We start from the raw sequence: 26,794 nt of genomic DNA, 5'->3' as shown, positions 1-26,794 counted from the left end.
CAGTTTGCTGTAACCAGGCGCCAGACTGAGCTGGAGCAGAAACCTGCAGCGCGTTTTTCTCATTGCTCTCCTTCTTCTTCTTCTTCTTCTTCTTCTTCTTCTTCTTCTTCTTCTGTGATGGAAACGCTCTCAAAGGGAATGGCATCTGCGAGGGGGCTGCTGGCACAAAACAGGTAGGCTGAAGTTGTCTGTGTAGTTTGGGTTTATGCATTGCGCACAATAATGAATTGAGTTGTTCATTCTTCTAGAAGATGTCATTTTTTTTAAGGCTGCATGATGTGCAACATAATTTTCAGCACCAAGGACAGCAACTTGATGTCATTTTAGATGGAAGATTGAAATCAACTGATTTGAAAATAAATAGCCAAACCTACTTTTCTTTGTTCCACATGTACTTAAAATACATGTGCTGTCTCGACTGAGTGAGTCATAGAATAACAAGTGTATTGTCTGTTATACAAAACACTTGCTTTACACACTCTATCTTTTTCTCTTCAGGAATCTAACCCTCACCCCAGGCACTATGAGCACAATGCCAAAGACAGCACATTCATCAGAAGCTCAGCTCTAAGAGGACAGAGGATGGCAGGAGGTGTAAGGATGGGACATAGATTAGACTTATATGTGAGGCTGCTGGCAGTGAGCGTGTTACTGGGAGCTGATCTGGGCTGGCTGGGCCTGACACACCAGGTTGGGGTCAACGCCCAGCACACTGAGAGAAGGGTACTGACACACATCCCTGGTGACATCATCATAGGAGCTCTGTTCTCCGTCCACCATCAACCACCTGCAGACAAGGTACATATTGTGTGTGTGTGTGCATGTGCTCATGTATATGTGATAAATTGTTAGTAATGTTAAACTTTGCTCAGGTCCACGAGCGAAAGTGTGGCGCGGTGCGTGAGCAGTATGGGATCCAGAGAGTGGAGGCCATGCTGCACACTCTGGATCGAATCAACGCAGACCCCGCCATCCTCCCCAATATCACCCTGGGCTGCGAGATCAGGTCAGAAAACCATTCAGAAAAACTTCTGATGTTGTTAGTGACCTTTACTGTTGAATTATGTGTGGACCTTGTGTTGACCCAGTGAAGAATTTTGATACAAAAGAAGGGCTAAACTAATATGTTCGTCTCAGAGAGAGACCAGAAAGTACATCTTGTACAGAACAGCAGGTGTAAGATAGCAATCTTCTCAAATTTGACAATTTAAAAATACAATATATCAGACTCAGGCTGGGATTATACCCAGATGTATGGTTTAAAACGGTTGTTCATTTAAAATATCATATGCAGTGGTGCAGTGGTCGTTGATAAGGTGGGCGTACTACTAGATGGGTAGTACGATACCGAAGAGGAAGTGGGTATACTCTCTTATATATTCCAATGGCTTTTTGGCTGTAAACCGTCAGAAGGAAAGGTGGGTATACCCTGTGTACCTGTTTATACCCTCCACTACATTATTGACCATCATTGACCTGCCTATTTGAAGGACTTCAGATAGGCAGGGGTCAGGGGTCAAATCAGCTAGCAGACTCACAAACAACCAGAACAACTGCCTGAATTTAGCAGAGATGTTGAGTATCATTCTAGTTGGTTACTGGATAATTGTCACAAATGAAGCAACTTTTCTTGCGACTCTGCTTTTTACAGCATATAATGAAGAGAACAATGCACTCAGCAGCGGCTGTTTTATTAATTGCAGTATACTTTCATTCAAGAAAGGCGAAAGGTTGTACTGCTATCTAGAAAGTAAAAAAAAAAAAAGCTGTGTTCGCTGACACATCTGTATTTTGCCTCCAAATCCAACAATAATAAGTTAATCAAAGCAAAATTGAACTAAAGTTAATACTTATTTATTTGTGACAATGATTTTCATGTACTGATTTTCTTGTTTTTTCACTAATGTCATCTAATTTTACTCCTGTATTCATGTCTTTTTAGTATGTGGTTATGTGTTTTTTTGTCTTGTCTAGCCCTGTGTTGTTGTTTTTGTTATTGCTACTGCGGCAAAACCAATTGCCCGTCTGGGACAAAGAAAGGTCTTAAATTTGAACTACTCTAAAGTGTTAAGCTTGAAGGAGCAGGCAAACTTCCAGGGAGACTGTAGCTAACTGAAGATGGCTGGCTACAGACAGACAGGTGAACAGTGGTGGGAGGAATTAGGTCATAAGAGAAGATTGACAGGTAACTTAAGAGTGTAGGCAATGAAGGAAACCAGACAGAGGCAAGCATCCGCTTACAGTAACCTGCAGTTCATTTAGAATTTCAGGTTTTAAGACCCACAGGTCACACCAAGAGGGCAAACTGACCTACTGACAAAGGGTGGCTGGCGATATTGCCTTCAAAATCAAAGGATAGGTTCAGTTTTTTCCAAGTTGAATCTACTACAGTACTCAAACGCCATATGTATGTTGAAGGAGTTGGTTGCCGCAGTCATTCCTACTCTCCTTCCAAGCGCAACTACACTGTAAAGAAATGAGAGACAGCATCTACAGCACAACAATCATTTTAAAGTTCAGCTGAAGCCAATATGAGGCTGGTGTTATGCCCCAGCAGCAAACCTACATGTAGGTTACGATCTCTGCCGAAGCTCAGCAAGACAACACTTTCCAGGGGAACAAAAAAAAGCAAATTTGTACTAAAAAGATTTTGGAAGATTGATTTGACTGACTCAGACTGCTGAAAGCTTATATTAGCTTTGGCTGAACTTTGGATTGCATATTTTTCTCTGCTCTAAAAATTGATTTAGTCATTTTTTTTTCCAAAAGCATGAGGCGCAGACTATGTTCTTAAAAAGCATCCAATTGGCTCCTCCAAGCAATCTTCTTTTTTCCCATCCTGCTTGCCCAAACAACATTGCGGACTCAATCTTGCCCCACCAGGGACTCGTGCTGGCACTCTGCGGTGGCGCTGGAGCAGAGCATCGAGTTCATTCGGGACACTCTAGTGTTCAACGAAGAGGAGGAGAGCCAGGGCAGGTGCCCCGCCGAGGCAGGGAGCCTGTTGGTGCAGGGGAAGAAGCCCATCGTGGGACTGATCGGACCAGGATCCAGCTCTGTGGCCATCCAGGTGCAAAATCTCCTCCAGCTCTTCAACATCCCACAGATAGCTTACTCAGCCACCAGCATGGATCTCAGTGACAAGGTAAGACAAGAACAATAACATGAGAGTTAGAGCTTTTAATACAGTGTGCAGATATTTTGTTTGATTCTTGCCAAAACTTCAAACCTTCAAACTGAATTTCAAGGTCGCAAAAACATATTCATCAAATTATGCAGCTACTGGTTTGGGGTTTGATGAAACTTGAGACTTTATGTCTACTTTTTACTTGTTCAGTGTAGATTTTACAACAATAATACGGCCACCATGACAACAACTAAAACCAATTAATTGCCAATCTCAAGGACGATTTGATTTATAATAAAACTAGTGAAAAGCTGGTGATTGGAGGCCAGGTATAGAATATATTAAAGAATCTAAAATACTACTGTAGTTTTTAATTGAGTGAAAAGCTAAGGTCTCAACAACATAATGTAATTACAACTACTTGTATATTATTATTTTTTAGGTTTTTTACTGGGATGTGTGATTATCATTAATATTATTATTTTTATATAAATTATTATTGTATTTCCTTTTTCATCAACAACATAACTTTGCAATCCATTCAGTGTGAAATATCAAATACAGGAGTGTGCATGTCGTCCACCCCAGAAAATCTTTTTTTCAAAACAAATAAAGAATAAAATTAACACATAAATGAATAAAAATACAAAATAAAAAAGTAAAACAAAAAGCAGAATTATCATATAAACCACAGTGTTGGTAAAAAAAATAAATATATATATATATTATTCCCGCTAAACACATAATTTTTACTTGGATGTGTGATTATTTTATTCCCGCTAAACACAGCATTGCCAGCAGGGGCCGCTCTCGCTCTATGCAGTATAATAAAGCATCAGTGGCTAAGGTGGCTAACACCAGTAGCGTAGAAGAAGATGTTAGTGAGTGACACGACAGAGAGCGCTTCTAACTTCAACTGTATTTTCATATTTCCAACAGGTAACGTTAACGTTAACGTGAAACTAACTATAAACCCAACCCTGGTAATAGACAATAGTAGTACGCTTGAGTAAAGCCTTAGTCTGTAGCTGTAACATAACATACAGAGACATTGAATTTGATCGTAACTAGGGATGTGTCGGTCACGAACGAGCTGGCTCTTTGAGCCGGCTCTTTTAAGTGAATGATAAGAAGCCTTCAGTATGTGATGAGTGAGTTCAAGTGTTCACGCGATAGAGAGCATTTTTTATTTCAACTGTATTTTCATATTTACAACATAAATTAAATGTGTTGCACCAGACTGAGTATCAATCCTGCCAGTGTAACATAAAGCTGATCTGGAAGTCAATGTACAATATTTACATGGAATGAGGTTTATAATAGGGGTCATTATGGATGCATGTGTAACTGGTACAGTAGACAGGTTGTCATGTATACTGCCAGACTTGTGAATATGTAAATTCCTTCCGACAGAGCCTGTATAAATATTTCATGAGGGTGGTGCCATCAGATATGCAACAGGCTAAAGCCATGGTGGACATTGTCAAGAAATACAACTGGAGCTACGTGTCTGCAATACACACAGAGGGTAAGACTGTGTATGCATGTGTTACTGCTTTACATTTGTCATTCTCATATTGTCCTTTCATCTGTCTCTCTCTCTCTCTCTCTTTCTCTCTCTCCCTCTCTCCCTCTCTCTCTCGCTCACACACACACACACACACATTTACACATGGATTAAGCAATATTTATGACTTTTACACTAAGTTGCCAGTCTTTCAGTTGCCACTGTACAATATTTTGTAGTCTTTTATAATGTTAAAGGGACTGTTTGTAACTTCTTACACGTATAAATCAATCCGGGTCGGTGTCCCATGCGCGCTCGCGTGTGCCTACGCTGTTCAGACTCAGACTCCAACACAAACTACACGGAAGCACCAAAACCGCAAAGTTCTATCTAGTGAAGCCCGTCTTGCAAAACAGTGTTGGCCGCGGTCGGAGGACGCGGGGGAGACCGTAGCTTTGGTCTCCAGGGCCTCTGCTCCTCTGCCTGCCTTCACTCACAGCTCGTTCCACCTCACGTGCATGCGTGCACACTACACACTGCAGAAGAGTTAGTTTAGCTCTGAGAATATCTAGTGAATGAACAGTGGACGTTTGTGCAGGAAATGTATGCTACAGCTCCTCCAGACCAACAGAGGTTTCCCGTGTCTTGTGAAGTGACAGGGCTCCGCAGCGAGAAACGTTATCATCTCCGACCAAAACTCTGGTCTCTCCCCTGTTCCCTCCAGCCGCGGTCGGGAGGCTGAAGCAGGAAAAGCCAACACTAGGATCAGCATTGATTCATGGAGAGACCTTAGTCTGGTCAGCTAACATTACTGCCAAGCAGGTGAAATATAGAATGATATTGTGGTTTTAGCTGATGTGTGTCGCCTCACTGTTTTGACGGATGCTCGCTCACATTCAGGTAGCGCGTGCACCCTGGCGAGCGCGATCAACAGGACGCTGACTTTCGTTGACTTAACGGCCACAGGTGTCACTGTTACAACCAATTTCTGATTCTTACAAACAGTCCCTTTATACTTATAATATTCACTCTTCTTTTTTTTACATTGGGTCAGAAATGGAGAAACCCATCTATCTGCAGTATTGTGGGCAGTGCCTGACTCAATTCTAGTAATTTTTCAGTTTTCCTTCTGCAGGGGCAGATGAGTAGCATTATACTTTTACTTACTGACATTCTGACCTACCATCAACATACAGTAGAGGAAGCTCAGCCAAATCTCATGCATCATTTTGAGCCTCCTGCAGCAAGCACACTGGAGTCTTTACACAGATGCACATACCCAAACACACACACATACCATGCCTAAAGTCACTACTGTACAGTGGAGGCCATTATATCTATGGCATGAATATGAAATTCATATGAAATTAGTTCTGATTATATATTCTCTGTAATCCTGTTCATCATTGGCAAAGCTTCCAAGTGAACATCTGCCATGTGCTCTTAACTCTCTGGGTATCACTGTGCTCTGTCCACTGATTTCAGTCATGCTTTAGCCACTGACCACATTCTCACAGCAGTTGCTCATTCTCTGATTTTTATTCTTCTATCTATACGTTACTTTTTGATTCAGTGAAAAGTATAGCTGCTTTAAGAAATCACCCATCATTTAAGGAAACCATTAACATATTTTCTCTAAAAAAACAGGCATAAAAAGTTGCATCTTTAGTGTTGTCCTTAAAGGACAGTGATAAGGATGTCTACAATACAAATGTTGCTATCTCCATTTCTAGTCATTTCTATGTGAATCTATGATATTTTGTAGTGCAGCTATAAGTCTGATCTCCAACTCTTACCTCAGAGCAACCCCCACCCCCTGCTGTAGACATCTAGGCCATATCAACACTCAGGGTTATCACAACTTCAAAAGATCCAGCCCCTGAATCACTAATCCCACCTATTCAGAAAACAAAATGCATCGTATTGGCATCATTCTCAATATCAAATACCAAAAATATCTAAAATGATTCCATACTGTTCCCTCAATTTACTGCTTATTTTTTAACCTCTTAGTGGCTTGAGGCCATATTTTTATGAAATAAATCCCTCTTGATAGGAATACGTACTAAATCCTGACTGGATCGTTCCAGTTTATTCCATATAAATACCAAACTGTTGAAGAGGAAGATTAAAAAAAAGGTATTTTGCATGCCAAATGTTCTCTTCCAGGATAAAACCTCATGTCGTGGATAGCTCTTATTGTAAGAAAAGCCCTATGTTTTAACGTTTATGTTGCAGACTATCTTGCTAGAGTCCAGCAAGGAGTGGGATGTTGTCAAGATGAATGCACATTTGTTATTCTATGTATGCAATTATACACACACTTATCTTTTCTTTATCTATGTGACACTACCTAGACAGCCTTTTACATGTTTGCCAAGACAACCAAACAGAACAAATATTCTGTGCAAAATTACATGGAGGTACAATTTGATGCCAGACTCTGTGTTGGGGTTTCTAATCCCTATAAATGGTTAGAAATAAATTGCACATCCTGGTTAGTTCAACACAACAATTATAATGCCCTATCTGTCAAATGCAGATGCATGCTTGCTTGTTACTCTGCATGACATTTGCATAAACTAATGACAATGTTTATGTCCCAGTAAGTTATATCAGCTTTCCCACATTAACACCTACAATACAAAGCACACAAAAATGCTTAAAAATGGTCAGCTGCAGTGACTGAAAAGCACAAAACCCCCAAGTACTGAGCTGCAAGTATTCCATATTTACTGTAACCCCAGAGGTTATGCTTGTGGTTATCAAACCGTTATCAACTATTCATAGGTTAAAAAGGCTTCTTGGAGAGTTAGAAAGGGAGAAAAGACATATCAAAGAAGAAAATATTTCAAACAGAAATGGCAACATCATCAGCTACATTAACAGAGAGTTGAATCGAGGTGAAAATACAGTTTTAAAAAACGACAGATGTTAAGGAGGAGTCAAGGAGGCATGCCACATCGGGGAGTAAAACTCACACATAGTAATGAAAAGGATGCCTCAAACAGTGTCATACCCAGAGTGAGAGTACACTTGCTAAGCAACAGCAAAGTAGGTGACCTCCTTTCCAGCAAAAACAGGGAAATGTAACCCCTGACAGTTGCCAAAATGGGGACAAATTTACTAGATTCTCCAGTGTTGTGTTGGCATTACACCAGTGTATTTGATGGTGTTCTCCTGTGTGTGCGTTTGCCTGTGTGTGTGTTTTTTTGTGTGGTGAGCACAAAAAAAATGCATACATGTTTACAGAACATAGCAATGTGAAAGAAGTATACTGGAATAGTAGGTAATGGATTTTAAATTCTAGTGCAAAAAGGATCACTAAAAAAGCAAGCTGCTTTCTTAAAGAATCCTGGTGGTTTGTTAGCTTTAATGAGGTAACAAACACCAGGTTTTGTGCAGAATTGTGTGTATATGAAAACCATTTCATTCATGTATTCCCCTCCTTAGGTAATTATGGTGAGAGTGGTATGGAAGCATTTAAAGACATGGCAGCAAAAGAGGGGATCTGTATCGCCCACTCTGATAAGATATACAGCAACGCAGGAGAACAGAGCTTTGATAAGCTATTGCAGAAGCTACGAGTCCATCTGCCCAAAGCCAGGGTTGTGGCCTGCTTCTGCGAGGGCATGACGGTCCGAGGCATACTGATGGCCATGAGACGACAACGCCTAGTGGGAGAGTTTCTGCTGGTTGGAAGGTGAGTGGAGAATTGTGCTATGTAGAAATTATGACTGCATTTCTCGGGCTTTCCGAGGGCTTTTTTTTGCTTTTATTAGAGGCTAAAAGTATTGACTCAAAAATGTGTGCCAATCCAGACTCTCTTCAGATGTCCATCATCATCAGACAAGATGTGTTTGTTGTCATTGGGTCCATCTTTGTCCTCTCATCATCATCCTTGTTATCATCTTCATCGCACGCATCAACTTCATGGTGGTCGAGGAAAGTCAAGGTATTTTTATTTTCAACTTTTTTTCGTGATTACATGACACTGACACTGTCCCACAAACCTTTATGACACTAGCGAGATGCAAATGATTGTTTATCTTCAAATTCAATGTACATGATGCTATTTTTACATTTGGTCTGTATCGATGCAATCATTGAGAAAGGCTAACTCAGCCTGTTTTGTTTTTATTTACCGTTCCAAATAAGATTCATTCATGCAGATGTTTAATTGTAGCAGCAGGGTGTTGTTTGTAAGACCATCCTTTAGCTAGAAAACAGAAGGCGAAGCATATTCACCCTGCAAAAAAATGTGCTTAAACACTCATACCTACAATGTAAGGATCCATATATAAAAAAGTAAATTAATCAAAAATCAATATTAAATTGTAAAATATTGTTATTGTCACTGTCACAACGGTACAACAAAAAAAAGAGGTATAGCTGTTAGCCATATAAAGTTAACATATCAGGGATTTGTTATTAAATGAGGCCACATAAATAGACAAATGAATAGATAAGGCAGTGACGGCTTTCCAATATGATTAAATATGCAGCATCCTAGTGGTAAAATGTTACCGCTTCAAATGTTGCTATGTACTGGCTCATTCATAGGTTAATTTAGACAGAGAAAAATGTTAAAGACTGGGCCTACGATGCAGGAGAGACAGTATGCAATTAAAACATGAGGGGGAAAAATCAGCAGGAAAGATGGGGTTGATTCAGCAGGAGGTTTCACTCTCTCCGAGAATAACATGTTTTATTTTAAGGTTTAGCTCTCTGGCTCAGTCTTGTCCCTCGTGTTCTATAAATGCCTTTCCTCATTAGGAGCCACATATGTAGGCTGTCGCTCAAATCTGACAGTAGGAAACATAAAATAACCTTGAACTACATATTGCAAAACGTCATGCTCTCTAATCCATATTACCACTGCACTACCACTGGCTTCCAGACAGTTGTCATCTGCTCATTATTATTATAGGTAATTTGCTAAGAAATTTCTCCTTGCTGTTCTGTTTTGAAGGTAATTCGATTTGAGATGTAATGTTAAGGTGGCAAATTTGTGTCTGTTTTGATGCAATCATATATGCGCATCATGCACTATTATGTGTGTGTGTGCTATTATTGGTTCTGTCCTTCCTCAACATCATGTTTCTGACCTCACTTTTTTGGCTCCATTACCTTTTATGCGAGTTACCGCCACAAACCATCCTTTTGATGTGAGCCTGGAGGATTTGTTACCAGGTTTTTGTATGTGTGCAGTGCATTCATGCTTAGGTTCCATTTACAGAAAGAGAGAGACTGAAGAAGCAGATAATGAGTTTTTTGTTGTTGCTGTTTTGCTGCCACCACTGCTTAAGCCGATTATGAACTGCTATATCCAAGTCTCTGTCAGCCTTTAGATTGTTTGTATAGAAATCAATGGAGAAATGACAATTCTTGCATATATCACAAGAACATTATAGAGTTAAGGCTTACTTCTCTAATGGGGGGCAAAAATCATCTTTGATTTTAGCCAAGTATTGGATGGATTATACTTTTTCTCTGGCGCCACCATGATGTTGACATCTGTGGTTTTGAGTGAAATATCCAATATGACTATGGGAAAGATTGCCATTAAATTTGGCACACAGATTTATACCTCCTGCAAGATGAATTGTAATAACTTTGGTGATCCCTTAACTTTTCATCTAGCCCTACCATCAGGTCAAATTTTAATTGGTCCAACATTGATACTGCATGTAATACCCTTTTTATACCCCCACGACAACGTAGTCGGGTATATAGCGTTCCGCATGTCCGTCCTTCCGTCTGTCCTTCCCTCTACTACTTAACTTAGGTACTTCAAATTTGTTATGATGGTTGACAGTGTGGTGTAGTTGGGCCTTTTGGGGGTTAGAAGTACAGGGTGCACCCTAGACTTGAGGAAGGTGAGCTAATAACAAGCTAGATTGTGCTCAATAGACTAATTCCATTATTTCCAAAAGGGCAAAACCTTTGGCCCTACTTTAGTAGTGGTCAAGCAGTGAGCGGGGGATGTGAGCCATGCTCACTTTTGCCTTGTTCCACCACAGTTTGCATGGGTTTTAAACACGGAGAAATCGTTGTGTTATGTTGACCGCTGCACTGGCCTTTTTTTTTTTTTTCTTGATGTGTCCACGGATGTATTTTAAAGAGAAAAGTTCGACGTCACGTCACGGATGGAAGCAGGGATGATATGGTGGCTACTTCTTTTTTTATATATATCTGTTACTTATTCAGTCTCTCTTTCAAACTTTCAAACTCTCAAACCAGAGTTGGTGATTTTTGGAACAGTGGAAAGACTAACAAAGACGGTTTAGATGAGTTTTATTTTGTGTGTAAGTGTATTTTATGACGATCAGTGAGGTAAAATTACTGTTGTCTGACTGGAGTCTGTTGGCTTTAAGGAATTGTATTTTTTTTGCGTTAATAAATTATAATAATTGTCCAAATCCCTGTTGATTTAATTTATTATATATCCACTTCAATGCGTCCCATAGCATTGCAACGGAAAAGGGATGGATATTAGCGTGTCCTTTATAAATCTATGGTCCACAAGACACCAAGACCTTGCGGAACACCATAGAAAAAGTCATGCTGTGATTTGGTATCAAAAACTTTTGACATTTGGAGATTTCTGCAAGAATTGCATTTTTCGGCGATTGGATGGCAAGAATGTCTGTTCAGGAAACTGCTCAGATACCCCCTTATTGTTAATATAGCTAGGAAAGCCATCCATCCTCTGAATATTCTAGGTCTGTAGTTTGTGGTTGTAAAGTTTCATGAGGCTGTGATTATCCTAGAGGTCACCACAGCTCATTTTATACAGTGAGGTCAAATTTTAAAAAAAAATCTTACTACAATGAAATGGCTACTATGGGGACTAACATCATCACACATGAATACAGTTGCGCTCATTGGAACCACAAGAATCTCAGCTTTACAGCGATACCCAATTTATGCAATTTCAAGGCTGTTTAGGGACCCCAGTATGCAGAAATATCCAAACATAATTTTTAGAATAAAATAACATATATACTGCATAAAAAAACTGCATGGTTTTGCCCAAAACTGCATGTGATTATCATAAATTACCTTCATTCTAGCTCTAAAACTGAACCTGGTGTATCTTCTGAAAGACTGTAAAGTCGGTCTCAGGGGGTTAATATTATTCAGTTAGTTTAGTCTGTCCTTTTTCTTTCCAATTTACATGACACTTACTCCTCCACAGTACTCGTCACTGCTACCTCTCCTTGTTGGCCTTGGGATGTGCCATGTGTATCAGAGGAGAAAACAGTATGGCAGTCCCTTTACACAAGTGCTCCAAACAACCATTTGGAGTTGCTAGTACTAGTAAGGCAACATGATCCCCCACTGGCCCGTTGAGCACCTGCCTAAGCCTGAAACACAGCTTGCTTAGGTCATAGGAGAGTGTTCCTTTCAGACAGCTGTTTCGCTTTTTCTTTCATGTCTTGTTCAGTTTCATTTTAGAAATAGACACCTTTTACAGCCACACATTCATATCACAAGTGTCCACTCAGTAAAGATCAACTTTAACCAAGTTAACCAGTATAGTGTAGTATTAGGTGAAATAGGAGCATGGTGCGTGCATGCGTGCGTGCGTGCATGCATGCGTGCGTGTGTGTGTGCGTGCGTGCGTGCGTGTGCATGCGTGCGCACTTGTGTGTCTTCAAGCTTGTAGGTGGTGTAGCACCACACTGCATACAGCATATTGCCCTGCAGGTCGATGTGTGGGTTTCAGAGCTCTCGTTCAAGAGTGATTCAAACTATCCGAGTCAAAGCCATCCATGCTTTTCATATCCATTCCTGTCTTTTTTATACCAGTGTGCCATTTCTGTGCTCGCTTCTCTAAGGATGCGTTATGAAATGATCTCCTACCTCACCCAGAGAACCAGGCATCATAAAAAAAAAAACACCCACACTAATGTTGTGTAACTCTGGCTCGGTTAGAGAAGTTTTCAAAAAATGGCTTCCTTTGCTTTTTATTTGTCAGAAATAGAAGAGTGCATGTCTCTGTGTCAGTGAGGTGTGTGTGTTTACATGTATGCACATGTGTGGAGGTGTCTTCATCAGCATTCCGCCTTTGTTGATTGTAGACAAGTGTCCAGAGGGAAGGATAATAATAGATGGAGTAGAAACCTTTTCAAACTGCTCACTGACGAGATAGCTTACTGAGTCCAAGCCCACAGTGTTTTTAATAAATAGCAGATCAGAGTGTCTGCAGACGCTGCAGTCTGATGGTGTTTGTTCATTGAGCATCTGGTATTTTTTGTAATTTTAGTCAGACCGTGTTGTACCAAACAGCCTTTCTGTAGAATGAAACAAATAATGGATCTTTTATGTAACATTTTCAAGTTACAAATCAATATATGCGCTGCATTAAAAAACACATTAACATATTAACAGGAACAGAATGTTTCTGCAATGCAGGGCTCTGAGATATTTGCACCTAAATGTATTAAAGTCAAGTAAATCAGTATGTTCGTCATTACAAGTGTGTCTCAGTGGACTTCACAGATAATGAGCCCATAGAGATCTTATTAATCGGCAGTCAGACACAAACTTTGCAAATAAAAATATGTGACCACGAGAGTAATACATACAACACAAAATGGCATGTTGAAAAAGAAAAGAAGCTTCTCTATCCCAGCTAGCCAAGTCCTCCCAACACCATCAACCTCTGCTCCCTGGAGGTTTATTTCAAGTTTTCTTTGCAGATGAACATAATTAAGTAAATGTCACTTCACAATTCTTCAACTTGGATATGTGAGCAAATACTTTTTTATTTTTATCACCCAGTGTGTTGGTACATCTGAGTCACCATGATAAATATTTAATTTTACTGTAACTCTCTGCAGAGCAGTCATTAGGTCCATTTTGCGGGGCACCACCTGTCTCTTTCAATCTGTGCAACAGTGGTACAAAATATAGTCATAAGCGCCAACTACAGCTTTTTACAGCAGGCCACATTAAAAATCCACTGCTACAGTATCATGGACTTTGGTGTTATTCCTCTTTATAAAACCAGTATACGGTAACCTCTTTTACCCTAATCCTGTTAAAACCTTGATTTTTGAAATATTTTGCCTCAAAGTGTTACTGTAACATTTTCTTCCTGGAATGCTGAGCTGAGGTATTTCAAGATGTCGGCCACCCTGTTATCCTTCTGTTGGGGAAACCAGTTTCATTGGGTGTAATTGTGAACCAGATTCAAGGCTAAGTATAGAACCCCAGTAAGCACAGTGTTGGTTCGGGGGTGGGAGATGTTCGTCAGCATCGATGTCCTCATAAAGTATAAGGACAGATGTTAAAGAGAGGTCTCCCTTGTAATGGACAATATAAGTTCTGCCTGTTTAATCATTTGTTTCTCTGACATGTCAGGTTTAGCTGTTCCTTACAGATAACAGACAATTATCAAGTTTTCCACAAGTCTTGCTGAGGCGACAGTGCTGTCTAAACAGTCAAATCCTGGTGTGGGTTGCAATATTGAGCAACAATTATGATGTTGCTACAATGGTACACTGTGCACAGTGGGCTGCAACTAACGATTATTTTTGAGGTGATTAATGTCGATTGATTATATTCTCAATTACTCAATTCATTGTTTGGTTTATAAATGGTGAAAAATGTCGTTCAGTGTTTCCCAAAGCCCAAGATGACGTCCTCAAATGTCTTATTTTGTCCACAACTCACAGATATTCAGTTTACTGTCATAGAGGAGTAAAGAAACTAGAAAATATTCACATTGAAGAAGCTGGAATCAGAGAATTTTGATTTTTTTTCTATTAAAAAATGACTCACACCAATGAATTGATTATCAAAATAGTTGGTGATTAATTTAATAATTGACAACTAATCGATTAATCGTTGCAGCTCTATAATGGTTTCTGTGTAAGAATTAGAAAGATATTCTTTAGAATAATGTGTGAACGTCCACTACAGTATTACTGTTCTATTTTTCGCATTTATGCTTGTGCTATATTTCTCAGCATTTGAATTTAAAATGCAGATTTAATTAATAGCTTTTGAGAAAATAAAAAATCTAATAAAAAAAAAAAAAAAAAATTAAACAAAAAAGAAGAAACATTTAAAATATGAAGTCTTATTAGGATCAATCCTTATTCTAACTGACAACGTGCTGTACCTTTGTCTATCTGTCTCTCTCTCTTCCTGTCCAGTGATGGCTGGGCAGACAGGTCCGATGTGACCGATGGCTACCAGAGGGAGGCAGCTGGTGGAATCACCATAAAGCTGAAGTCAGCATATGTGACTTGGTTTGACGATTATTACCTGAACCTGAAGCCTGACGCCAACCTGAGGAACCCCTGGTTCCCCGAGTTCTGGCAGCATCGCTTCCAGTGCAGGTTGAGGGGACATCCGCAGGAGAGCAGCATGTACAACCGCACCTGCAGCTGTTAGTACAACATCACGTTCCACACACCTCCGTACTGTGTTCACATCCTAAAAGTTTCACCATCAGTTTAGATTACAGTGATTGGGTTTCTCCTTATGAGCAGGTCTCTGTTCTCCACAGGGAGAGAGTCTCTGCGCCATCAGTACGCCCAAGACACCAAGATGGGCTTTGTCATAAACGCCATCTATTCCATGGCTTACGGCCTGCACGCCATGCAGCAATCCCTCTGTCCAGGATATAAGGTAATGAACGATGTGCACACTAAACATTGGGCGTGACAGTCGGTATTGACAGTGTTTTCTCCTCCCCTTGTGCCAGGGTTTGTGTGAGATCATGCGGCCCATTGATGGCCGTAAGCTCCTGGAGTTCCTGATGAGAACCAACTTTACTGGTGTGTCCGGGGAGACCATCCACTTTGACGAGAGTGGAGACTCGCCGGGCAGGTAAGGATTATGGTGGGGAAGGAAAGAGGAAGTAGAAAGAAGTGTTAAATGTATGCATATGCTGTTTCAGGCACACATTATATGTACCCCTAGGTATGAAATCATGAACTTCAAGCGCACAGGCGAGGATGAGTACTCTTACATCCATGTGGGAAGCTGGGATCAGGGTGGCCTAAAGATGAACGATGAGGAAATCTGGAGTAACAACAGTGAAATCATCCAGTCAGTCTGCTCTGAGCCCTGCCTGAAGGCACAGATCAAGGTACGCACCGCTCCAATACATAGTCTTGCATTGTCGAAAAAGATGCGTTTTTATTTTTATATGTTTTTTTTATCACGCTGGTATCGGATCGGTAATCTGTATCGGCCAATTGCGCAAGTTCAGTGTATCGGGAAGGAAAAAATGGTATAAGAACATCTCTAATAGACCAAAGAATATTATCATAGTTTTTACTGAAGAAAGCTGTCAGACAAGACCCATACAGCAACCGTGACTTGGGTCCACAGGTTTGCAAATCTGCAAAATTGGTCAAATCAGATCCTCGAGTACCACAAAAGGGACACAGCAAAGCTCTTTGTTCAGGCTTTAATCATGTCCCATCTGGGCTTCTGTAACGCCCTGCAGCTCTTCCAAATCATGGACACTGCAGTCTGCCTCATCTTAATCATCCCAATAGTCTCCAACATTAAACCCTTCCTACACACTCTACACTGACTCCCAGTAATGTGGCAGCTTGTTGGGAATTCAAAACTCCAGTCTCATGCTTTGGAGGAGATCTGCTTGCTCACACCTCCAAGCCGTGCATTAACACTACATCCCACATTCCTAGCTTTGGCTCTACCAGCTGCTTGTCTCTCTCTGACCTGTGCTGACCTTGACAACAGACAGGAGTCATTCCCTATACCTCCTATATTAATGCATGTATTCAAAAAGAAAATACCTCGCACATTCTCTCACAGTTCCCGTTTCTGCCCACTACACTGTGCCTTTTTAACCAGCCATGAAGCCGGAGGTTACCATCACAGGACTACTGTATGATGCAAATAAAACATGTGTTGGTACTCGAGCAGTTTTCAGATCTCCTGACCTGCATGTCTTCAGACTGTGGGAGGAAACTGGTGCACCCAAGGGTAACCCCAGGCAAACATGCAAGATTTGAACCCAGATCTTTCTGCAAGTGACAGCATGAACTACTCACCCACCACGCCTCCACTCTCCTCAGATTATTTTCACACTGAAAAGCTGATAAGACAAAGACAACCTTTTTTAAAATAATAAGGATCAATTTATTTTATACATCTTTCTTTTTTTTCTTCGACTTTTGATCCCCTGACGAAGAGATCCTCATTTTCCCTGCACCACAGGGCAGTCGGAGTGTAAGATTAAATTACATAAAAGTGCCATTGGAGCTTTGAGACCTTTCCGCCTCTTTCATACTAGTGTGTGTGTGTCTCCAGGTGATCCGTAAAGGAGAGGTGAGCTGCTGTTGGACTTGCACTCCCTGCAAGGAGAACGAGTTTGTGTTTGATGAGTACACTTGTCGAGCCTGCGTCCTTGGCTTCTGGCCCACAGATGACCTCACTGGTAAGCACACTTTGTTTATGTGTCTGTTCATTGCAAATACAAGATTTCCAAACGGACCAGAGGAGCAATGAATCTGGGTCACACACTCACGGTGCACCCAAAATCCCCTTACATCGTACGCACCACAAACTGGCAAACATTTCTGAACTAAGACACAGAAATCAACACAAATACTTGTGTACTGTACACACACCAAGGGACTTCAGATCCTTGCCAGAATAAGGGATTTGGCTGAAGCCAGATTTCTTAACTCCAAAGTCTGTGAAAACTGTTTGAAACCCCCTTTCCTGCCCTTTTGTAAACACATATTGTTTATGAAATCTGTTCCTCTGTAGTTTGAAAAACCCATAAAGGCAGTTTTTATGTGAATCCTCCATAGGAGAACAGCAGTGTGTTTATCCTGTCATCCCTCTGATCTAGCTCTTACTGATCCCTCTTTTCTCCTTTACAGATCCCTTTAAACTTTCACAACTCTCACGACCCCACTGCATCATAGACTCAGTATTTTACTCATAACAACTTAATTGTTGTTCATATGAGTGCATTTCTTTTGCCGCATCCACACCAAGCTATGAGGCTGTTACATGCAAACACATGAGTACACATACTCTCACTATCACTCTTGCAAACAAATCTAAATTGTCCTTGAACTTATCTGTGTCTCGTTTTCTCACTCTCCATAATCTCTCTGTGTCCCGCAGGTTGTGAGCCAATCGCGGTGCAGTATGTGCGTTGGGGGGATCCAGAGCCCATCGCTGCAGTGGTCTTCTCCTGCCTGGGCCTCATGTTTACACTTTTTGTTACTTCTGTCTTCATCAAGTAATTACAGCCGACAGCTTTACTAGTCGTGTACATACACAGTAAAAATTAATGGGTCAAAATTGATCCAACTTGGGTCAATAGCAATAATATAAACCAACGCAGTAATGGGTTAACTTTACCCAGTACCCAGTGGGTAGAAAACAACCCAAGAGAAGGGGTTGCTGTTTGACATTGACAAAGCCCGCCTGTTGCGTCGCCTCACATCGCCTGTGTCTTGGCCAATTAGTTTCACTCGAACACGCCGCAAAGACTACAATAACGGCCGACTACCACATTATGTCCCGCGCCTGCATGAGATGAAATAACTCTCCTGTCCAACTCGATACCAGCAGGTAGCGGTAGTCTGTATTTGTCATTCAAAAAGGGAAACCGGAACACCGAGGACTGCGGATATACAAGCTGTTGTTATGATACGTACATGAAACAAAGCGCCATTTGTTGATCATTTTCACACCACTCTCACTCACCACTTAGCTTCATTCCAGATGGCCATGTCGTTGTGAAAATATCCGTGTGTTGGACTGATCAGATGAGATGAAGATGAAAAATTAAAGAGCGTTCTATGTTTTTCCTCTTGACTTTACGCGTTGGCTTGCTTTCTTCAGCCTCTTTAAGCTGAACAAAGGCCTTAAAACTTGAGCTTGTTGTGTCTGACACTGGGTCAAAATAACTATTTTAGTTTGGTTAAATGTCCCAGTGAGTAATATATAAGGAATAATGTACATTATCCCGCTTATTACACGGCTACTTAATGAAGAAATCAATATTTTGACACAAAAACGGTCCGCCAGAGTCCGACATCAGAACTGCGCCCATAGCAACGGTCTGCTATAAAAAAAATAACAGACTTTAGAACACCGTGATTGACCAATCAGAATCGAGTATTCAACACAGCCGTGTAATAAAAATAAATAATGCTAACTCTGGGTCAAAACAGCCTATTAATTGCTATATTGACCCAAACTGGGTCAATTTTTAATAGAGTGATTTTTATTGTGTAAATGTGTTGCTAAAAATGGTCACATTGTTAATGACATAAAGGAATCTAGTTAAGATTCAGACACTAAGTAAGTAGGCGGTTTTCTTGTCTGGTGAGGATGTCAGCCTGATTAACAGTAGATACAAAATGTAAATGTATTCAAATATGAAAATACAGAAATACAGTGAAATCATACAAATACAAAAATAGCATTACTCTATAGTAAAATGGCTTGTTGCAATTATATGCTATCTTCATTGAAACCAGTGAGCTTGTGCCTCATGTTTTGAATATTAATGTGCCAAAAGCAATACCTTTATTGCTCCAGCTGTCTTTTACCAATTTTTGTGAACCTAAATATAATTTGATTCATCTGTAGATTTTGGGACACTCCTGTGGTCAAGTCATCCAGTCGTGAGCTCTGCTACATCATCCTGGTTGGAATATGTCTGGGCTACGTGTGCACCTTCAGCCTTATCGCCAAGCCCCACATAATTTACTGCTACCTCCAGCGGCTGGGAATCGGCTTGTCCCCCGCCATGAGCTACTCTGCGCTGGTCACCAAGGTATTTTCTTTCCTGTTTTGTTGCGGTTGAGGTAGAGGAACAAATATACACAGTTCAAATTGTACAAGTTAGTGTATCAGTAGTGTCAGTAATGTTTCACTTCCTGTGAAACTCAGAGTTAAAGCCCAAGGTTCCACCAATTTATTTTGATATCAGATTTTTCTATCAGACTCTACAATGCAACACAACTATTCCATAGTGTAAAAGTGATAAGCGCATGAGTAAAAGAGCTACCTCCAGAGATTGGATGATGGCCAATTGCAATGGAGGTACGGTACAAGTTTAGGGTCTGTGTGTGGGCTGACGTTGATGTTTATGATCTGGAAACTGAAAAAGGGATTAGTGTTATGAATCAGCGCGAGAAGCATTATCCACAGTCGATGTCAGTGAAGCCTGCATAACCATTTGATCTATTTTTGATCCAGACCAACCGTATAGCACGGATCCTGGCAGGCAGCAAGAAGAAGATCTGCACCAAGAAACCGCGCTTTATGTCCGCCTGCGCACAATTGGTCATCGCCTTCCTACTCATACTGCTGCAGCTTGGGATTATTGTGGCACTTCTCATCATAGAGCCACCACAGGTGTGTGTGTGTGTGTGTGTGTGTTTTACAGTGTGGGGGCTGCATTTATTTATTTATGCAACTACAGCGACATCTCCCTTTCTCTCCTCTTAGGTGATCTATGACTACCCCAGTATCCGCGAGGTGCACTTGATCTGCAATCTGACCACTCTGGGGGTGGTGGCGCCGCTGGGCTACAACGGCCTGCTTATCCTGAGCTGCACCTTCTACGCCTTCAAGGTACCCCAGCATAACCTTGGCATAATAGTATACAATAACTTTTCTCTATCATGTTCATATTTATATACATATATATACTGCTCTTCTTACTTCAACTTACACTGCTTAAAAAAATTCTGTTCTTCCTTTTCTCCTACAGACTCGAAATGTTCCGGCTAATTTTAATGAGGCCAAGTATATTGCCTTTACTATGTACACCACCTGTATCATCTGGCTGGCCTTTGTTCCTATTTACTTTGGCTCCAACTACAAGATCATAACCATGTGCTTTAGTGTCAGCCTCAGTGCTACAGTGGCTCTCTGCTGCATGTTTGTCCCAAAGGTAAGAAACATATTCTCAGTTGCAATGGAAAAACTCACGCAGTTTCTAAGAAGTTACTTTGTCATTCATTTTTGTGTTCAGGTGTACATCATGCTTGCCAAGCCTGAGAAGAATGTCCGGAGTGCTTTCACAACATCCACAGTGGTGCGCATGCATGTAGGTGATGCCAAGAAAGCTGCCAAGACAGGCAAATCCTCTAGCAGCATGGCCAACCTGTTTCGACGCCGTGGCTCTGCGCATGATAACATCAGGTATGTGGGGGACCTGAGTGGGTATTAAGTTCTGAATAAATTAACTCCTCAGAATCTAAAACACCTGTGTCCAACTGCATAAAGAAGAAAGAAAACATTTCCTTAAAGTAGTTCTCATTAAGTTTCTATAGAAAGAGTATATATTGTATGTTATACAGTGTATAGTGCATTCTGAAGCTCTTAAATAATGTTTTCTCCAACATGTCCACAGCATTTAAAATGAGGGAAAATACTTAAGGTATTATAATGTCAGCTTCTTATTTTGCCTTGGATAACTATATAAAAATGTTGCAGAAGATTGTTTGGAGACAGTCAAAATCCTATGAAGACCTTATTTGATTCATTTTTGCCAAATTGGATGATACATTACAATTTTTACTTTAATATAATTATGCCATATTTTGGCATATTCATCAATCAACAATTTGGCCTCCTCTTTTGCTGATTTTTAGGTTAGTAATCACACTATAAAAATACCAGCACAATTATGGTTTGCATTGCAATCACTCAGCATTTTACCTCATGTAAGGACTTTATTAGTAATGGTCTAGAGTACAAAAGGATGGTACAGCAAGAAGGAGCTAAAGGCCCAGACACACCAAACCGACATCAGAGAACTAGCGTCAATGAAAGCTGACTGTTCAACGCCTCACATTGCTTGTGTCTTGGCCAAAAAGTTTCACTCGAACACACCGCAAAGACTACAGCCAACGGCCAACTAACATGTACGTTCTGCGCCTACGTGAGATGAAATAACTCTCCATACCAGCAAGTGGCGGTAGTCTGTTTTCGTCATTCAAAAAGGGAAACCGGAAGACCGAGGATGGCGGATATACAAGCTCTTGTTATGATACTTGGTAGATGAAACAAAGCAGCATTTGCTGACCATTTTCACACCACTCTCACTCACCACTTAGGTTCATTCCAGATGTTGTTGTGAAAATATCCGTGCATTGGAGTGATCAGATGAAGATGAGTAATGACAAGAGCCTTCTGTGTGTACCCTTTTGACTTCACAACTCTTCCTCTTGACTAGAGCCAACGGTGCGGGACACACCGCAAAAACTAGGGCAACAGATGCTCACCAACGGCCCCAAACTGGCCGACGGCCGACCGTGGGTTTGGTGTGTCAGGGCCTTATGAGGGGAAAGCTGCAGGTGGGTAGGGGCATGGCAGACATGGTGGAGAAACTACATGCTTGGCTTATAATCAGGCAATCTAAACTACTCTCCACAGTTGTTTCTGTCCATTAGTCCATGTAAACAGATGAAAAGTCTGTTGAGATATTTCCAAGAACACAGCTATCCCTGTTCCTTTGTAAGCTGTCTTTGGGAAATCAGAGCTGAATCCACTACAACAGGCTGGATATGCCAAGAAAAACTGCTCCCTGTGCTGAGAAAAGGCTACCTCATTTGGGTTAAGTACTCCCAGAGGAGACCCACTGCCTTGAAGGATTTCTCTTTCTAGGGAAGATGAAAAGAAAATGGAGGGAGATGTAAAATTACACAGACAGCAAAAGATGGGGGATGGTAGAAATACTGACAAGAAGAAGTAGAACATGAAATGATGGTAATATACAGTACATGTCTTGCAGTACTCATATTTATACGGATGATCTGTTGTAGTTTATTATCACTTTTCAACACATGGAAACCAATCTTATGTCTCTGTCTTTTGTATGTTTTGCAGTGCCAATGGGAAATCGGTGACATGGGCGCAGAATGAGCACAGCTACAGACCAAACATATGGAAGAGGATGTCGTTCCATGTCAAGAGAAAGGGGGCGGTGGAGGTGAACCAGACAGCTATCATCAAGCCCTTCTCTAAAGCAGGAGAGACACCTGTGGACACTGGCGTCACAGAGCAGTATGAAGAGCAACAGGCGTCTCCGCCCTTCACCTGCTCCCCCTCTCAGTCACCGAGTTTCCAGAGCGTAGAGGGCGGAGAGGACGGACAGGCTTTACCCACCTACGTACCTGAGCACCCAGCTGGAGTCAGAAGAAGAGGCGGCGACAACGGCCAGGGTTTTGTTATGGTGGACGGTGGGGACATTAGCGTCATAGGCGTGGGTGACATCGGCATCGGGATGATTGGCCAACCTCAGGGCACCACTATCATGGACCAAATCAGCTGTGTGGTTAACCGTTTCACCGCCAACATCAGCGAGCTGAACACCATGATGCTGCCAGGTGGAGTCAGCCCCACGTCCACCCCCGCGCTGCCTGCAGCTGCAGATGCCGCCCCCTGCACACCTCAGTACGTCGCATCCAGGAGCAGACAGGCCCCTTCCACCGTCACCACATACGCCGAGGTCGCAGCCGTGTCCAATTTCTGCGAGAACCGACCAGCAGGTAAGATTTACGAGCACCTGGCCGGGACTTGCGTGAGTGGCAGGCGAGCCAAGGATATGGAGGAACTGGTGGCTCTGACGCCTCCCTCCCCGTTTAGAGACTCGTCTCTGAGCTCCAGCGGCAGCTCACCGCCCTCGCTGTCCCCGGCCTCTGAGGTTGAATATGACCAGCTGCTGCTGAGACACTACAGCCAGAGCTCTTCCTCTCTCTAATCTCTCTACAACCTTTTTTTCTCCCCGTTTATCCTTCTATTTGGAGTATTTTTTAAAAAAGACAAATCTTCAGACTGGACCAGACTCTTGGATGCCTTTCTACATGTGGATATTCTGAATTTTTAAGCAGTTTTTAAAATACATTTTCCTTTTGAGATTGGATTGAATGCACTCACACATGCCTCGGTTGAGAGGACTGAGAGAAAAATACCAGTGGCAAGACTGCGAATACTAAATGCTGAAATTAAGCTGAGCAGTTGTCAGTGTGCAAACTGAAACATAGTCATTTTACACGGGCATTTTACAGACTTTTAAATGCTATACTGACTGAAACAAGTTTCTAACTTGTCAAATTCCAAAGAAAATACTGATGAGCTGAGAAAACGTGTAAAATTGCCTATTATATTTTTATTTAAAGGTATAATATGTAACAGTTGTCAGTCGCTGTTTGTAAACACATGGCATTCAATGTTGGCCACACCTCCACAGCTCCCCGAGCCGAGAGGGAGAGAGAGAGAGAGCAGCGATGGTCAAGCGAGCTATAGAGTGACTGAAGAGAGAGAGCGGCGTTAGTGAGAACAAAGCAGCAGATCAGAGAAATAAAACATTATTTTCTGCTGGCTGTGGCTCAGCGCTGCTCTCGTTAAACTACAGACACACTGATCATAGCTGCACTCACAGCACAGAGAGGAGCAGGGGGATCACTGGAACACATGCACATAACACAACCCGCTCTCATCCGTGAAATACAGCCGCTTTGTATCTAACAGAGCTAAAGTGGGACTTGTTTGTCAGTATCAGAGCATTTGACCACCTGAACGGGCAGCACACCCTGAACGCTGTTATTGGCTGGGGGTTACACCTCCAAGTTTGGGCCCAAAGGCTGTTTGCAGATGCCCAGAAGCGTCCCGAGTAAAACAAAAGAAGAAGAAAAGAGAAAATACAGGCAGAAGGCGGAAGGATCTCTGCAGAAACAGACACCACCACACACTTCTAGTGCAGCATGAAGTAATGATTGAGAGGAATTATTTTTCAGTCTATACATTGTTTTTTAGGAAAATCTTGCATATTATACCTTTAATTATAAAATGGTTATCAATCATAAGTGGGGAATTTTACCAAATATTTATGTTCAGTGTGGCTCATATACTGACTCAAAATGGCATTTGATTTTTTTGTTTTTTTTAGGTAAGCGCAGGTATTATAACACTGAAGATAGTTGTATTTCAGTTGTATATTTTGCATCACATTATTATCATAAACAGAAAGCGTGATTTGTTTTTTTATTGCTTACTGTGTATTATTGCTTTTGACTAATCTTTAAAAGTTTGAGACCCAGGTGGATGCAGATTGTATCAACAAGAGGCATCTATCTGTCCAGAAAAAAATAACTCAAATAACTGCCTGAAAATCAAAAGATCAAATGCGACACTTTTTTCCCATCCTCTGATTTGTTGTCAGTCCTGGAAGACATAAGCGAGCATTTTGGGATGCTAGAGGAGAAAGTGTACAGATGCTGCATTACTGTATGCGAATCAGGAAGCAGGTTTTTCTGTGTGGGGATTTCTCAATGACCTTCCTTTGTCTTGGACAGAAAACATTTACTGAGAATGAAACCTGAGAGGAAAGTTTCAGTTACAAGTTTCAGTTTCAGTTTCAAGTTTATTTGTCACATGCATTTAAAAGTACAGTGTACAGTGAAATGCAATGAAATGCATTTTACCCTGGCTCTCTCTCAGCCCTTAAAATCTATAAATAGTACAGTTGATAAATACTACAATAAATAAGACAATACCTAAGAATAAAATTATAAAACAACCTAAAACATCCATAAAACAATCCACAGCTCTGCATTCATTTAGTGCTACTGTTCAGTAGTCTGACCGCCTAAGGGTAAAAACTGTCTCTGAGGCGAGAGGTCCGAGCTCTGATGCTCTGCAGGCGCTTCCCTGAAGGGAGATATGAGAAAAGTGTATATGCTGGATGACTTGTGTCCTGCATGATACAAAGTGCTTTCTTCCTACAGCGAGTGGTGTAAATGTCCTGTAACTATGGTGACGGTGATCCAATAATTTTTGATGCTGTTTTCACTGTCCTCGTCAGGAGGACATGATATCATCAGGTGTCTAACCCACAAACAGCTTATGGACTACTTGGATGTCTACTTTAATTCTTTTCTCTAGATGTGACTTAGCTGAATGTACAATAAGTTGTCATTTGAAGTGGACCAAAATGATCTTCCACCTCAGGATGTGTCTGAACCAAAATACTTTCTGACTTCAACTCCTACCTGCTGATAACGAGCACCGTCATCTGTTGGCTCAAAATGTTTCCAGTTTGCATGATGTCAACAGTTGGTTGCACTATTTAAGATATATTTGTAATGACTTTTTGATATTGTTCATGTGAAACGAATAAGACAAATATATACAGTAGCAAAGTAATGATACTATCCGTGTGTGTATATGATTAATTTTAGGAGGACAGAAGCAAACTGAATGTGTGCCAGACATCTATTTCGAAACGGTTGTTTCTAGCTTCGCTTTTTACCTACATACAGTATGTGCCAATGTCTCCTTGCAGTAAATGACATTGTGTTTCTATAAATGCGCTCATGTTTCAGGCATTATAAGGAGGAGGTTATTTTTTATAATATTTTATGACTATGGTATCTCTAATGCTTGAACATATTCAATGAATATCCTTTTTTGTATCTGCATTTTTGGCCTCTCTGAGGATGTAGATGAATGACAGTATGGATTGACAGGCTAGCAGATGTAACTGATGATTTTCATGTCGGAGCTATGCTTGCTTATCAGTCCTTCTGTCCTTCTTTTTCTGTATGTTTACACAGGCAGGAATGTGTTTATGTTTTTTGAAATGTGCAGTGTTTTTCTACTGGCTTTTCGAAGACAATTGCCATATTTGCATGCAAGTTTGTGCCAATTTTTGCAGGTGTATTCTACGCTTTATGCCAATAATTCACTGAAATAATCTATAGAAGACATTTGTCTTGGTATTATCTCTTCATATGCCTTTCAGATTGCCAGAATTTATAATTTAGACTTGTGCTGCATTAAAGGTTTCCATCCAAAATGCAATACATGTTCTTACAATCATTTATAATTCATTGTAAATGCTCCTTATTTTAGGAATTCTTCATTAATTATAGGAATGCTACTTTATCTCAATATTCAAAAGTCAAAATGTCTCAAAGTGGCTTTTGAATGACACTTAAAAATCAAATTTTCTATCATGTTTTAAGGAGTCACATTTATTTCTAATGCTAGAAACTGGATCATGTGCAGCGGTAGTTATTTTTACACTTCCTATGTCGATGTTATTTATGAACCTTCGCTAAATAAGAAGATAATTGTGTCAAATCAAGGTGCGATAATTAATAAACCTTATGGGAAATAGG

At 40.9% G+C, this 26,794-nt stretch overlaps 1 protein-coding gene across 1 annotated transcript; it reads left to right on the top strand.

The window, feature by feature from the left end:
• On the top strand, window positions 1-26,794 carry grm5a (glutamate receptor, metabotropic 5a). Its single transcript, XM_037748973.1, has 18 exons — window positions 1-173; window positions 499-798; window positions 873-1,006; window positions 2,884-3,145; window positions 4,541-4,655; window positions 8,088-8,337; window positions 14,804-15,039; window positions 15,160-15,281; window positions 15,358-15,482; window positions 15,576-15,744; window positions 16,941-17,067; window positions 17,769-17,886; window positions 19,248-19,434; window positions 19,860-20,018; window positions 20,112-20,237; window positions 20,377-20,559; window positions 20,641-20,810; window positions 22,500-26,794. Exons 2-18 carry the CDS (start codon window positions 583-585, stop codon window positions 23,371-23,373), a joined length of 3,573 nt encoding a protein of 1,190 aa, XP_037604901.1. The 5' UTR covers window positions 1-173; window positions 499-582; the 3' UTR covers window positions 23,374-26,794.

Source organism: Sebastes umbrosus, chromosome 17 (genome assembly GCF_015220745.1).
Source record: "Sebastes umbrosus isolate fSebUmb1 chromosome 17, fSebUmb1.pri, whole genome shotgun sequence".
NCBI lineage: Eukaryota > Metazoa > Chordata > Actinopteri > Perciformes > Sebastidae > Sebastes > Sebastes umbrosus.
This window is presented reverse-complemented; position numbering and strand designations above follow the sequence as displayed.